A 17,259-nucleotide genomic window follows, 5' to 3' on the forward strand; every position below is an offset into this window, starting at 1 on the left:
TTTGACAGTGACAACACATCAAAGAAAATTGTGAGGTTATGTTAATGCTTATTCATAAAGATAATACAACAAATACATTAAAGTTAACAAAATATAATTTAAAAGAATGGTTGACGAAAGTACACGCAAAACTCTAAGTAATATACCATTGTTAAAAACGAAAGCAGGCCCCAGAGACAAAGAACTATGGGTGGAACGCCTGAAAGAAGAGTACCAATCACTTATTAAGGTATTGTTTATATTGTCAAGTTTCCATATGTTTGCATTTAAACTGCTTTAACTGGCATTAAACCTCTTCCAGTACGTTCAAAATAACAAAGGGGCTGACAATGATTGGTTCCGTTTAGAATCCAACAAAGAAGGTACCAAATGGTTTGGTAAATGTTGGTTTTTCCACGCCCAGCTCAAGTATGAGTTTGATGTAGAATTTGACGTATGTTTGAATCAAAGTGGTGTTTCCAGCTTGCTACGGTCAGTTTGATGTTGTAGATTCCAGTCACCTATCCGACTACTGCCCCAGAAATTGCCCTGCCTGAACTAGATGGTAAAACTGCTAAAATGTACAGAGGGGGCAAAATCTGTTTGAGTGATCATTTTAAGCCTTTGTGGGCGAGAAATGTGCCCAAATTTGGTATCGGACATGCCATGGCTCTAGGGGTAAGTTTGATAATCCAATTAGGGCCCTTTAAATTAATAAAACTTTCCAGCTGGGGCCTTGGTTAGCTGTGGAAATTCCAGACCTGATAGCCAAAGGAGTGATACACTACAAGGAAAAATCAGAAAAAGAAACTTAATATAATACATATGCATCTGCTTAAGTTTCAGTTAATTAAATTGTTTTCCATAAGTTATAACATTTTTATAGAAAAATAATAATTTGTTATTATATTCTAATTTGTTTTAATTATTAAGTTGAACTTGTTTCTTACTATAGGAAGGAAAGCTAATCACTTATCTTAAGTATTTTATGAGGGAATTGTTGCTTTACATTCAAGGTTTCTCTATATGAAAATGACTAAATTTCTTGTTAATTTTTTCCATGTGTCCACAAAGGGAGTAGGAAAATGAGTCTCAAATATACTCTCACATATACTATACCTAAACCTAATATAATAAATATTCTAATAATTCCATAAAATTATATCATTGCCGTTTCTGGAGGTATACTGGTTAGTTCAAACATATTTTTTTCAAACGTATTTATTCAGCCACAGCAAGTAGTTTAGTGACACACTTTGTGTGATGATTATTTACTTCTTCAAATTAAAATCTAATAAGTAGAGATTTCACAACCTCTCAATCAATCGATTGCCCATCCTTGTTTTTGTTAAACTGCACGAATGTTATTTCAAATTCTAATAACACTTATTTTCCGCCTAAAGTGAGTATTTACCATAAGGCTTGAATAGAATGTGAATAAGCAAATAGTTAACATTATTTAGAAAAATTTAAAAACACCTTAGCTCAAAAGTGTACACTAGGATGATTGATGATATATGGAAAATGCCAGTGTAATTAATGCCTTTTCAATGCAGTCACTTATGCAAGTAATTTTTTGAAGTCATAAAAAGGAAGACATACTCAAGAGTAATAAAAAATCGTGGGAGCGCACCCACAGACCGGACAATGATCGTTTGTTTTTATGACTTGGAAAGAGAAACCGTTTCATTTAAATTGAATAGTAATTGCGATAATTAACGTGTCGAATTAAATAATCCAGTTTCTATCAGGTTTCTGTTTAATGTCAAAGGTGGTTTACATTTTAGTGGATTGGTAAAAGGCAAAATTGATTCCGTTATGAAATATTTTATATAGGAAGAGGTCACAAACTTTAAACAAACCTATTTAAAAAAAAACAAACCACCTCAGGTGCATATATTATTTAATATGAATGTAAATTTCCTTTCATTTTGCGATGCATTATACCATATTCGTCTAAAATTATGAGTGTTATAGCTCAAAAATATGACGAAACTTGTATATACATAGTATTGCAAAATTATCATCTATTGCAGAATCTCAAACAGGTTCAATTGGTATCTTAACTGACCAATTCAAACAGGATTTATTCCAGAAAAACTTTTATAGAGTTATTTAAACAGCATGTCTTCACTTTACCCATCTAATAAACATTGGAATTACAAAATAGCAGCTTTTAACTTGAATACACAGTTACGCCACAATTTTTTTATGTTGAACATTTGGTAACGCAGATTTGTTATTATTTTTGTCCGATTAACATTGTAAAATAAAGGCAAAACGTAAATCACCGGCGGCTGGCCTATGTTAAGGCAATAGGTCAAAAGACTTGAGCACTTTCTTAGCAATTAACTTTCACACAGACTGGGTTCATGCTTATTTAGCCATAAACCATGACATTTTTTTAAATTTACTTTTATGTGACTCGTCAAATTATCAATTTAACGATTTGTTAATGGCGTTTCAAGCTCATTTGATGCCTACTGAAAAGATCCAATTATGCATATGGTTAATTCATGGTATGTTTATGCAGTTTTCCTGTAAGTATCTCATTTGGTAGTACCCTAGAGTACTTAGTTGTGGTTCATGGATTTTCCGCAGTGTTACTTTCACATGACCAAACAAAAATGAGAGTTACCTTATTTTGTAACGTTTATAATACCTAAATGTGTTTAGAATATTGTGTTATTTCCTATTTAAGTATTTTTTCTGATATGCCCTCTTAACACAAAGTTTAGTTACATAAGTAGATTATTATAATTGCGTCAGTTTTCTCAGTATAAATCTTTTGTTTCTTTGATCAACCTCACGATTTCAATAAACCTGACTGAAATCAGTGCCCCTCGGCTTCTGTACCATAATAGCCGCTAATTACTTTGGACCGTTTGATTGGATAATAATAAGTACCTCCACAGGCGAATTTCGTGCTACTTACCTTCTCTAAAATTGCCCAATTATTGACGTAAAAACAAGCCAATTTGGATTGCCGTTATGTCAGCTTTAAAAAAAAATCATACACGTACCCTAAATTATTGAACCGGAAATAATCAGATTCTGATTACTGAAAAAAGTTGTTTTATTGCGTTCAGATCTTTTATAAAGACTAGTTTTTCAATCTAAACCCCTCTATACAGCAATAAAACATTGTTTATTTCATATAGTATTTGCAACATAAACTTTTTCTAGCTAATTTTGCTTATTCTCAAAGATATAGAGGGTTGTTACAGTTTTTGCAATATTTTCTAAGAAACTAAATTAAAAAAACTCAAATTAAGGGTTTTCTAAAATATTTTGAGTAGGTAAAATTATTAGTATATTTAGGTACGTCATATGTGTTGCTAAAAACTCATAAAAACATTTTTTCATATATTTACTTTAAAAGTGTATGCACTATATCACTAAACACTAAACTTTAATAAAGATAAATAAGAAACACACTTTTTTATTGACTCAACTTAGTTTCTAGATTCTCTAACTCTTCTTGTTTTATTTAAATATTGTATTTCTGGAATTAATACTTTTTGAGGTTTGGTTTGGTATATTTGGTTATCCTTACTAAGGGTGATTTTCGATAGTCGTGTTATCCGTTAACCCACCAAATTTTGTTAACGAATTTGTTCTTTATTAACTATGTATTTGAAAAACGGTTGAAAACTTTTGCCATAAAAGCAACTCAATAAAACGCAAGTGTTACTTCCTGTTGGGCCTACTACAGGCACTGTTAATCGTTAAAAGATAATGTAAAAAAACAAAATTCTTTATCTTTGCTAAAAAGACTCGAAAAGTTTTGTAAAAAAGAGCCGAAAGTTAACCGAAACCCGCAGCTGTCCTCCAGCCGCCATTTTAAACTTCTGGAGGACAAACAAACTTTTAATCTATTAAGTCAAATACTATACCTCAGAAACAAGTGCATTACCGTTTCGATATACTTAAGGAAGTACATACAGGGTGCCCGTTTTACGAGCCTCACAATGGGGAACTCGATTATTTGATGAGATAAAAGAAAGTTTAATTTGGGGCAGTTAGGAGCCGATTAAAATGCCGCTTTAAAATTTTAAAAATTTTTAGTACTTTCTGAGATATTCGAAAAAAGTTTTTATTTTTTTATTAATTTATTTAATAACTGAAAACCAAAGACACTTTACCATTGCCACTTTTCCTCCTTCTACTCCTTATGGGCGACATAATTTTTACATTTTTGAAATGGGCGATTTTTTCTGATTATGGTGATGTGTCATATGATATGGTTTAAATTGGCAGTTTATTGAAAATAACGAAAATTATATTTTAATTAATAGCCTCCTGAAAATAACAGCTCAACAATTCTCTGTTAAGTCACTTGACACTTCTTCACGTGACATCATTGACATTTTCAAACCAAAAAGCATGTGACACTGTTAATGTTATTTTATCGCACTTTTCTGGATCTTTTAAGTCGTTTTTTGTCTTTTTATAACGTACCATTATCATTAATAACATAAAAAGTCTCAGTTTTGACAACCATTATCAATTTTAAAGTTTTGATTTGGGCACGCCATATTTTAGATAGAATTTTACTTATTTAAAATGTATTTTGTTACAGTTTAGCTAAAATATCACAAATTGTATCTTCACAAAGAGTGCATTATTGTACATACATGATATCAGTCAACAATTTATTAGATTAGAGCGCATTTCGTGCCATTATCTGTCAGTTTGTCACATGATCATTATTTTGCAAATGGCAGTAATATCACGTGGGTAGTGTCATTTAACCGATCGATGGATTTTTGAGATGTCATTTTCAAGGCGTTTTTTGCAAAAACATAATATTCATAATTTTTACAAAATTTTAAAACTATAACATATGGTACATATCATCGTAATTAGAAAACTAGGCTCTATTGAAATATGCAAAAATGTAATAAAGCGCCCATAAAAAAATTAAAGCTGATGATGGTAACTAAAAAACGAAACGTCGAAAATTTGTTGCTTTTCGGATATCACCGAAAATACTAAGAATTTTTAAAATTTGAAAACGGCATTTTTATCGACTTCTAATTGCTCAATTTTGCTTTTTATTTTTGCTCAATTTAATTTCCTTGTATCTTTTTAAATAGCCGAGATTCCCATGGTGAGACTCGTAAAACGGGAATTTGATAAAAATCATTATATGCTAACGTGAAACTCAGAATTTCACACACAATCCTTTGATTAATATAAGTGATTATGGAAGAAAAGCGTTTTTCTTTTTTAGCTTTCTGGCAACAACGCATTTTTTGGATTGGTTTGGATAAAACGAAAATTTTGAAAAATAATAAATAAGTTGTCGGGTAGGTAAGTTATTATTCCCAGTTTTCTATTCGCTGTAATACAGAGTAAACTACAATAATGGGTTTATTTTAATTATTTTTGATCTGTTCAGTGTGAAAAATTTTAATTTAATTATTATTTATTTTAATTTATAACAATAAATTTTAAAAACGTGTGTTAAAAATATGCAAACAGCCGTTTTGTTTATCTTCAATGGTTTGCCTGGTACAGTCATGTAAAATGAGATTTAGAGAAAAACTGATCAGAAATGATAGACTATTCCTGAATCGCTTCTCTGGTTAGAAACTCAAAAAAACTTTGCAAATTAAAAAAGGAACAAATATAAATTCTTATAATCCGGTGCAACTTCCGGAAAGTATTTTTTGATTAACAGTTTTTGTTGTTTGTATTGACTTGGGTAAAATCTTGCGACAAAAACCACAAAACACTCTGTATATTTTTTGTTTCAAATTTGTCATCACTTTTAGTTTCCTAAATACCTCCGATCTTAGTATCCCCGGTACTTAAATACAAATGTTGGTAATAGCACGGGTAATAGACCCACTTTTTTTGTGGAAAACCCTTTATCATAGTAAATTGATTACTTTTGGTACTGAACAACTTTTATAATTTTGTTTTCTGGATATTAAGACTTCCTCATGGTATGTAAATAAGTAAATAAGTAGTAAAGTATATTAATATAGTAAATACATTTTATGTAACCTTCTCAGTCGTACTTTCCACTTTTAGTGAATTTTCATGTTTGATACGCGCTTCTGTAGCTTCAAATTGTTTTAAAAGATCTTCAATATTACTGGTTTCTAATACAGTTTCTATATCCACTTCATCTTCAGAAGAATTGCTGGTAACATCAACAATATAATTCCGCGTATTAGTCCCTACTCCTCTTTTAATGGGATTGACTAACATCTTCAGCTCCTTCCGAATCATTACCTATATTATAATGATTAACAGTTAATTTCATTTTCTTCTGTTTTATACTGAACATCAGTATCTTCATCCTTGAACAAATAGTCGGCGATATTGAATGATGACAAATCTTTGCTGCCAAAACTAGAGTTCAGTAAATCAGATGCTGTCCGTCTCTTGGTTGATGAGCTGTGCATGACATTAACCTGTAAATTAAATAAAACATTCACAAAACTGTTTGATTGTAAGATTATAATTATTAAGTACTGGAATCTCAACTGTTTGTACAAAATTCTGGAAAGGGGTCTTCCCACTCAAAATATCTGCTTTAGCGGTTTGGTCATTGGGCATAATTCAGAAATCATGTCATCATATCATCATGTGGTATAGTGTCATTTCAGTCAATTAGAAAACATTTTTCTAGCTATACCGGTAAAAACAATCACCCTTAATACCCAGTCAGGATTAATAATCTAGACTGAGTGTAAATTATACAATTAAACGTATACATGAACATAATTGTATAATAACACAACAGGACACAGAAGCGATGATTTTGAAAACGACTCATCATTAGGTAATAACGGTGAATGGTAAAATGATTCGCGTTTTATTTTAAGGCTCATATGGTGTGACTTTTGGCCTTTTCCATGTAACCTGACACACCAGCATAGTGTAAGAAATTAAATGAATGTGAAGGTGTTTTACCCAAAAGGGGATAGTATAACGAATCAATCATCGCGGATAATTACTTCACGTTACATCAACTGACAAAAATATAAAAATAAACAGACTATTTTGAAATTTCTTATTTGGGATAATGTTTTGTTTGCACTACACTCTACACATACTATGTTTGTATTAGATGATCTTGTGATTAGTGCTTTTTACTGCAACAGAACATCACAATTGTTTTGCAAAATGGGCTTGTTCAACTATGTAATCTTCGGCCCATCTTCATCCATCGCGGTTTAGGTTGGTTTTAATTGAAATTTTGTATTGGTAACTCCTACATACTTTCACCACCTTTAAACGTGTAATGAAAATGTCAAAGAACGGCAAGACTGTTGGAAGATTGCAGATTACAGTTTTTGACCACTAGACGATTCCCACATAAATAATCTTCGACACAAAAAATAAATGTAAATAGAACGAGTCTCACGAAAAATTTCAAAATTTTTTGTATACAAAACAAATTATATAGTTTTAAAGAGCAATTGCCCAAGTCACTGTTAATTGCAACCTGTGGAGATGTGAAACTTTCGGCCACGTTCAATGGCATCATTGTGTAGTATACGCTCCGTGTAATTTATTCAGTACGATTACAATGATTTAATCCGTACTAAACGACCTGGTCAAATATGGCTTTAGGGTGAAAGTGTTTTGCGCAGTATGAGATGCATGCCTAGTTGAAAGATTTTTACCTGATCCCATAAATGAACCAGAACCGTAGGTTTCGTAACGAATAGTGGTTTGATATGCGGGCGGACATCATCCTTTTGTCTTCCTGGTTCACTACCGATGTTTCTCACACTGATTTCAATTGTAATAGTTTTGGAGAAGTTGTTGTTACGTCGAGTAGAAAGCATGTAACAAACATTTGTGGTGTAAACGAAAGAAAATTTATTGTTAAAAATCTTGTAAGACAAGATAGGAAATGCTGCATGGTAATGCGATTACATTGGTTATGTTAAATAGTAGGTATATTTTATATTGCATTATGGCCTGACAGCACAGTTTTGTTTGTAAAATGTCATAGTGGAAAGTCCAAATGTAATGCTTTTGATACAAACTGTTGATTTAAGTAAAACGAATGCCATTATTCTAAGATGCCAAAATATAAAATGTTTGTTTTATCAACTTATGATTTTCATCTGTGCTCCACTTTCCAAGTATACTGCAGAGGTAATTAAAACAATTATTTTAAGAATTAATTTCATTTTTAAGCTTTTTGCTTTTCTTTACACTTAATATTAAACACTTCAAGATATCCGTTCACTTGTGATTTAGATAGGACAACCCATGAGCAAACGAACGCCGATTCTAACCTATTTTTTTTTATTTATGACAGGTGTCACTTGACATTTTTATATCAATATCCCTGTAGGAGAAGAAAAAAATATTTTCCCTACGATCGTGCGGAAAAGTGTACTTTGCCGCACGATTTTTTGTGGCGAAAGTAGCACTTTTCTGCTCTTGTGCGGTAATAGTATATTATATGATTTTGGTTGTCATTCGAAACTAAAAATGAAATTTTCATAATCGCGTGATGATTTTGAGATCTTTCCACGTTCCAAAATATTCAGCCTGAAATTTTCAATTTTATATTCAGAAAAGTGTCAAGTTGGAAAACTGATTTTTTCACGTGACCTCATTGTATTCCTTTCTCTCAGTTGTCACGTGACATTTTTGTGAAAGTTATAATCGCCAATGACAGTTTCAATGTTGTTTATGTCTTCTCAATTTTGATTTTTAGGTTAGGTTAGGTTAGGTTCAGGTAGCTATAAAATGGATTTTTAATAGTCACGTGATGGTTTTGTCACGTCTTATTACGTTCCAAAACTCAGCCTAAATCTTTCAATTTTATGTATATTAAAAAAATATCGTCGAAAAACTGATTTTCCATTTTCACGCTTTTCAGCACATATTTGAACTCTCTCTCTTACTTTACTATTTGTTTTTATAAAAATTAACTTTTTAGAGATAAATTTCTTAACTTAACTTAAGATTTTGGTGAGCATTGCATGTTATATGTTGTTGAAGCATTTAGGACACTGATCCACTCTGTATAGAGAACAATGGATTTCTCCTTAAACTCACTTAAGTAGGTACTTTCTTCTAAATAAGTTTGAGTAAATTTCTTCAATGCGATTTCTTCATTTACTTTTTTTACTTAGATGTTTTTTTCCAAAAAGTTTAAATTGAAAAGATCTAGTTTTGTTTTATCAAATACTTAATTTTCACAAATAACACATTTTCTGAGCTTTTACCCATTTTAAGTCAAAACATTTTTTCTAATACAAAGTACAAGATAAAAATTCTGAAATATTATATAACTGGACATCCTTTGATATGTTTTGGATTTATTTTTTTATTATTATAAATTAGGGTGTCAACAAAAAAGTAATGCTTACAATGAGTCATAACAGTAAGTGGTTATAATTTTGGTTCTTCGGCAACCTGGTACAAATGGTTTTTAATAACATTGAAAACAATGGAAACGTCATAATAGCTGAAATAACAGAAAGCTTTAGTAATATTACAATGGAACTTCCATTCTGTTGTGAAGGAAATATTCGAAATCATGATTCAACATCATCTTTTTAGGACATTTTGTTATTGAAATATCAACTTATTTGGAACATACTGTCCCTGGATGCAAAATTACACCAAATTTTATTATACAGTAGTTATTGCAGCAATAAATATGTGATTGTTACAATAACGGTGAAATTAAATACACATTTCATTGTTTTGCATTTTCTTCGGTCATTTTCTTAAAAAAGTTGACACTATAATGTCAGGCAGAAAATTTGAATCACACTCACATCTTGTCTGTTAAGGATCTTATTCATATTACTTAAATGATTTTCTGTGTCAAACTTGAATCATTTCAAGTAGTTGAATTTAGCCGACCTCTTTTCTTACTTGGCCATCCTGTACACATTTGGTGCCACAATTGTACAAATCCGATAAATTAACATTCTTTGAGATCTACTCTCCTAAATAAGTATTAAGCTAAAATGGTAGTTTAGCTGGCAAATTTAAAAATAGACACCTTAAAAACCACTAGTGAATTTTTTCCAAAATGTGTATTGCTTACAGCACAAAACTTAAAGAAAACTAATCTTGAAAGTTCAGACATAATTAATTAACATACATCAGTTAAATGACTTTACAAGACCGAGATAACACATCTACACGCGGTTTCATTGATTAACCATCTGGGTTAGTAAAAACCATTGTAAGCACCAGCTTTTTGACTCCTATTTATCTTGTAAATTTGCTTTTAATTGACTTGATTTTTGTTTCGTGAGTATTATGTCAGAGTGTATAGACAAAGCGGTCCGGTTTTCGTATATGTTTCAACATCAATTACAAGAAACCTCAGAAGGAAAGGCTGAAGAATGAAGATGCGTTCTGTACCTAATTCAACCCGATGAAGGTGTTACGCAAAACGAAAAAATCGCTAAAGTAAACAGTTTGTTCCGCTAAATCGAAGAATGCGCTTAGGAAATTATTATGTACGGTGGATATTCAAGAAGCTGCGAAAATATTTGAATAAATAACTACTGTCACTTACTGAAAGAGAAACTTGATAATCGGCCGATAATAAACGCCTGTTTGCTAATTGAACACTTTTATTTTGGCGGTGTGGTCGTCATCTTGATGGCATACAGGTAGTAGGCAAAAGTCCTTATTTAGAGAAAATGGTTTACTTTTTTATTTAAGTGGCGCGGGCAAATCACTTCAAGCACTTGAAAGTTTACTAGTTATTTCAAAATATTGTCCAGAATCAACATATTTACTATTTCTATATAGCAAGATTTCATCGAGTGGTTTTAAGTTTTAACCAGCTTTCGCCTGAATTGCAGGTATTCCCCAGGGTACACTTAACTGAGATCATTTTCGTTTTTTATGGCGATTTAGGTTCTGATCAGTTTTGATAATTGTACTTGATAACAAAATTCAGAGATACGAATTAATAACTAGTAAGTTTTAAAAACTGTAATACATTAAGGTGTTAAATTAATAAAAGGTGGAAAGAGATTGGTCAAAGGCAAAAACATTCCTTTAAGATACAAAAAATAGTGAATAAAAAAATGAATAATTAAAGAAGGATATTGTCAATGCAAGTAAATATGTGAATTAACTCAAATTAAGACAAAACCACTGGAGAATCATGCAACATCAATCTGATGCACTTTAAAACAATCCATATTACACTAGATTACAAATATTTTTTTCTAAATGAAGAAATGTATTTAAATGCTTAATTAAACTACGTAGAGTTGTATAGTCTGCTCTACCAGGTGCAAATTTCTTCGAATGTCCCTACTGAGATCCTGAACGGATTTTTTTTTGGAAATTTCATTGAAATTTTGAACATTCCGAATCTTCGTCATTTTTTGAAATTCAGCAACTGCAAGAAGCTCAAAATGTACGTACTTCCCGTAAACCATGGCACAGCTACATATATACACAGTGTTTAAAAAACAAACAGTTAAATGGGAAACTAACAGTTATCAGTATTTGAAACTATAGTGTCAACTTAGGTGCAGAAGCTATCTGGATATTTATGATCTTGCAAAAGATCTGTAATTCTAACTGTTTTTGAGATATTTTGGAAATTACATTAAAATTTTGAAAATTTAACGTATCGCCCCTATTTTTGGGATTTCCGCGACTGTAAAAAGCTCAGTGTTTCAGTGATAACTGCAACAGGATTAAACATATACAGAGTGTTCAAAAACTAAAACAGTTAAATTTGAAATACATACTTTGCCAGTTGTGACCGCGTTTACCCGGTTCGGGTTAAGTTCACTGGATGCAGAAAGTCATTCCGAACATTTTTGGTCTCTTGCAAAATTTTTATAACTCTAACCGTTTCCGATATATTGAACTTTTTTGGAAGTTGCATTGAAATTTTGAAAACACTGCCAATTTTTGCCATTAAATCCGCCATTTTTCGGGTTTCAACAACTGTGAAAAACTCAAAATGTTCGTCTTGAACTGCTATTTTACCTTGTGTAAATTGCAACACCATTGAACATATACAAGGTGTTTAAAAACAAAAACAGTTAAATTTTCAACGCTCTGCCAGAAGTGGGTGTAAACCAAGTTCACTGGGTGCAGAAAGTAACGTAACTCTAACCGTTTCTGAGGTATTCGACGATTTTTACTTTTTTTGAAAATTGTATCCAAAATGTTTGAAATGCTTTTTCTCGGTTATTTTTGGATTTTAGAGACCGTAACTTTGATTACTTTGATGTTTTTATAAGTTCACTCGATGCAGAAAGTCATTCTGAACATTTTTGGTCTCTTGCAAAATTTTTATAACTCTAACCGTTTCCGATATATTCAACTTTTTTGGAAGTTGCATTGAAATTTTGAAAATACTGTCAATTTTTGCCATTATCTCTGCCATTTTTTGGGTTTCGACAACTGTGAAAAGCTCAAAATGTTCGTCTTGAACTGCTCTTTCATCTCGTGCTAATTGCAATACCATTGAACATATACAAAGTGTTTAAAAACAAAAACAGTTAAATTTTTAACGCTCTGCCAGAAGTGGGTGTAAACAAAGTTTACTGGGTGCAGAAAGTCATTATAAATATTTTTGGTCTCTTGCAAAATGTCCGTAAGTCTAACCGTTTCTGAGCTATTCGACGATTTTTACTTTTTTTGAAAATTGTATCCAAAATGTTTGAAATGTTTTTTCTCGGTTATTTTTGGGTTTTAGAGACCGTAAATTTGATTACTTTGTTGTTTTTATAAGTTCACTGGATGCAGAAAGTCATTCCGAACATTTTTGGTCTCTTGCAAAATTTTTATAACTCTAACCGTTTCCGATATATTCAACTTTTTTGGAAGTTGCATTGAAATTTTGAAAATACTGTCAATTTTTGCCATTATCTCTGCCATTTTTTGGGTTTCGACAACTGTGAAAAGCTCAAAATGTTCGTCTTGAACTGCTCTTTCATCTCGTGCTAATTGCAATACCATTGAACATATACAAAGTGTTTAAAAACAAAAACAGTTAAATTTTCAACGCTCTGCCAGAAGTGGGTGTAAACCAAGTTCACTGGGTGCAGAAAGTAACGTAACTCTAACCGTTTCTGAGGTATTCGACGATTTTTACTTTTTTTGAAAATTGTATCCAAAATGTTTGAAATGCTTTTTCTCGGTTATTTTTGGATTTTAGAGACCGTAACTTTGATTACTTTGATGTTTTTATAAGTTCACTCGATGCAGAAAGTCATTCTGAACATTTTTGGTCTCTTGCAAAATTTTTATAACTCTAACCGTTTCCGATATATTCAACTTTTTTGGAAGTTGCATTGAAATTTTGAAAATACTGTCAATTTTTGCCATTATCTCTGCCATTTTTTGGGTTTCGACAACTGTGAAAAGCTCAAAATGTTCGTCTTGAACTGCTCTTTCATCTCGTGCTAATTGCAATACCATTGAACATATACAAAGTGTTTAAAAACAAAAACAGTTAAATTTTTAACGCTCTGCCAGAAGTGGGTGTAAACAAAGTTTACTGGGTGCAGAAAGTCATTATAAATATTTTTGGTCTCTTGCAAAATGTCCGTAAGTCTAACCGTTTCTGAGCTATTCGACGATTTTTACTTTTTTTGAAAATTGTATCCAAAATGTTTGAAATGTTTTTTCTCGGTTATTTTTGGGTTTTAGAGACCGTAAATTTGATTACTTTGTTGTTTTTATAAGTTCACTGGATGCAGAAAGTCATTCCGAACATTTTTGGTCTCTTGCAAAATTTTTATAACTCTAACCGTTTCCGATATATTCAACTTTTTTGGAAGTTGCATTGAAATTTTGAAAATACTGTCAATTTTTGTCATTATCTCCGCCATTTTTTGGGTTTCGACAACTGTGAAAAGCTCAAAATGTTCGTCTTGAACTGCTCTTTCATCTCGTGCTAATTGCAACACCATTGAACATATACAAAGTGTTTAAAAACAAAAACAGTTAAATTTTTAACGCTCTGCCAGAAGAGGGTGTAAACAAAGTTTACTGGGTGCAGAAAGACATTATAAATATTTTTGGTCTCTTGCAAAATGTCCGTAAGTCTAACCGTTTCTGAGCTATTCGACGATTTTTACTTTTTTTGAAAATTGTATCCAAAATGTTTGAAATGTTTTTTCTCGGTTATTTTTGGGTTTTAGAGACCGTAAATTTGATTACTTTGTTGTTTTTATAAGTTTACTCGATGCAGAAAGTCATTCTGAACATTTTTGGTCTCTTGCAAAATTTTCATAACTCTAACCGTTTCCGATATATTCGACTTTTTTGTAAGTTGCATTAAAATTTTGAAAATGCTGTCAATTTTTGCCATTATCTTCGCAATTTTTTGGGTTTCAGCAACTGTGAAAATGTGAAAATATTCGTCTTGAACTGCTCTTTCATCTTGTGCTAACGGCAACGCGATTGATCATACACAGGGTGTTTAAAATATAAAAACAAAACCGTTAAATTTGAACTAACGCTCTGCTAGGTGTGACCGCGTTTAACCGGTTCTAATAAGTGGGTGAACTAGCCAACCAGGTGCAGAAAGTCGTTATAAATATTTTTGGTCTCTTGCAAAATTTCCGTAACTCTAACCGTTTCTGAGCTATTCGACGATTTTTACTTTTTTTGAAAATTGTATCCAAAATGTTTGAAATGCATTTTCTCGGTTATTTTTGGGTTTTAGGGACCGTAAATTTGATTACTTTGTTGTTTTTATAAGTTCACTGGATGCAGAAAGTCATTCTGAACATTTTTGGTTTCTTGCAAAATTTTCATAACTCTAACCGTTTCCGATATATGTCATGTCAATTTTTGCAATTATCTTCGCAATTTTTTGGGTTTCAGCAACTGTGAAAAGCTGAAAATATTCGTCTTGAACTGCTCTTTCATCTTGTGCTAACCGCAACGCGATTGATCATACACAGGGTGTTTAAAATATAAAAACAAAACCGTTAAATTTGAACTAACGCTCTGCTAGATGTGACCGCGTTTACCCGGTTCTAAGTGGGACACCTAGTCAACCACGTGCAGAAAGTCATTCTAAATATTTGTTGCAAAATTTCCGTAACTCTAACCGTTTCTGAGGTATTTGACGATTTTTACTTTTTTTCGAAATAGTATCCAAAATTTTCGAAATGCTTTTTCTCAGTTATTTTTAAGTTTAAGGGGCCGTAAATTTGATTACTTGGTTGTTTTCTCTGATTAACTTTTGTTGGAGAAAAATGAACTTTGATATTATCAGGTTATTGTTAAAATTAAAGCGAATGAATTTTGTCCAAAAAAGTCAAAGAAATATGAGTGAGCAAGAGCAGAAAGGAGTGTTTGGTGCAAGAACTAAATGCTCGGAATCCAAATTTTTTCTAAATGAACTTAACAAATTAGGCAAAAATATCACTTTGCTCTGCACATATGAGATAAGATATTAGTCTGGTCAAAAAGAATGTTGGAACAAGAGCAAAAACCTTCTGTGGTCGAAGGATCATCTCAAATACGAACTGGAATTGAATTGAAGCCGCTTCAATTGATGACCTTTATGAAGATTTGGAAGAAGAACAAGAAGCTGTGATGAGATAAGCTTCAGTCCAGATCCTAGAAACAGGGACATACATTTCATACTTCTATAATGCATATGAAGTTAATTTAGAAACCCACTTTTCCGTTAATGATACTTAAAGATCTGATGTTGCAAACATGGGAGTACAGAAATACCAAATAATTATTCACAACAATAAATTGTAGCTCATTATCACATCCATTAAATCAGCATTAACAAACACGAAATTAATAATTTATTTCGGTGGGTGTTGGTCTTGGTCCATTAAAACAAAAGCGCTCCATTCATTCGGCTGGCGCTTAACACACCCAAAAGCTAATAAAAGCCCATAAAACTCATCAAATTATGCGTTTAATTATAAATGTATCATGGCTTCTGTGCAATCAGCATATTTATACACTGGGCTGTTAATTTATACAACGGCAGGTAAATTATTATTGATTGACACTCCTGCTGTTATCATAAAATTAACAGTTGGGAAACCACTTAATCTGTTTAGGATAACTAACTATAAATCCGTGTGATACTTAGAGTCTTCAATGTTTTGTGGCTATTCCGGGTCTTGCCATAAATTCCGTCGTTACGGGCTGCTGGTTGATCGTTGTGCAATCGATGGTATAAAATCTATGACCACATTAAGCTTTATCTCGACCCCAAACAAAATATCTTCCTCATTTAGCCGATTTCCTTGCCAACAACGAGTTTTTGTAATAATTAGAAAATTATTGAATGTTTTTAAGTTTGTAATTTACTTTTACTTCTGTTAAGACATCGATCAATTCGTCAGTCCAACATCCAATTAATCATAGCACAAAGATTTCTCAATCAAGAAGAATTAATTTTCAGACAAGTGAAGATAAGTGACATTTATTTTGTTTTCGTATAGAGGTATTCGTACAAGCTTAATATCAAACTTACAACTAATATAATTATAAGAATCATACTTTTCATTTTATGACTCTTTTTTATTGAACACCCTGTATCTAAGCATTGCAGCTTATTTTCTTGTCAATCACATTAGCCAAAAATTGTCATTAAAATAATACAGGGACGTCTTAATAAAAATTGAAAAGGATTGACACAAGAATAAGCTGTTAAATTTTGACATGTATGAAGCAGGTTTAGTAAGTCTAATAATGACAATGTTTTTAAGCATTTTAAAAGTTTCTTCACCTGATAATCAAACAGGACTAATGGATGTTTTAGAGACCTGAAGTTTATATACACCCTAAAGTGGATAAAGAGTTCAAAATAGAGACAGTGGAAGCTTAGGAACAACTTGGAGTGAAACTTTGTTGAAGAGGTTTAAATTAGTATATGCACTAATTTAAAATCAAATACTCCGTGAAGAAGGTTTTTGCAGCAAAATGGTAAGGAACTTAGATATAACAAATCTTACTAGATATCTTGGTGGATTTAAATTCTATAAACCCAAAACAGAGTCACTAGCATTCTGCAGATACTGGGAAATGTTCAGCAAGTATCTTTAAGAACAAACTGGAAGTTATTAAAAGTTTCTACAGAAGACTTAGCTTTTTAAAAGGTGTTTTTGAGTTTTTACTAAATATACAGAGTAACCTGTGAATGATACAAAATTAATATCTTCATGAGCATAACAAACTTTATAAGATTACAAAATGTTTGGTGCAAACAGCTTCAGCTTTAACTCTTCTTTGGTAACCAAAAGAATATTTTCAACGGTTTTCAGTTTATTTATTTGATTTCTTCTCTCAAAAAAACAACTCATAAGA

At 31.7% G+C, this 17,259-nt stretch overlaps 1 protein-coding gene across 1 annotated transcript; it reads left to right on the top strand.

The window, feature by feature from the left end:
* Positions 1-25: 25 nt before the first annotated feature.
* On the top strand, positions 26-890 carry Ufc1 (Ubiquitin-fold modifier conjugating enzyme 1). The gene is made up of 4 exons (XM_081976346.1): positions 26-229; positions 302-433; positions 490-657; positions 708-890. The coding sequence occupies exons 1-4, from the start codon at positions 107-109 to the stop codon at positions 792-794; spliced, it is 510 nt and encodes a 169-aa protein (XP_081832472.1). The 5' UTR covers positions 26-106; the 3' UTR covers positions 795-890.
* Positions 891-17,259: the final 16,369 nt, after the last annotated feature.

Source organism: Ips typographus, linkage group LG3, assembly GCF_016097725.1.
Source record: "Ips typographus isolate SLU linkage group LG3, UJ_Ityp_2.0, whole genome shotgun sequence".
In the NCBI taxonomy this organism is placed as follows: domain Eukaryota; kingdom Metazoa; phylum Arthropoda; class Insecta; order Coleoptera; family Curculionidae; genus Ips; species Ips typographus.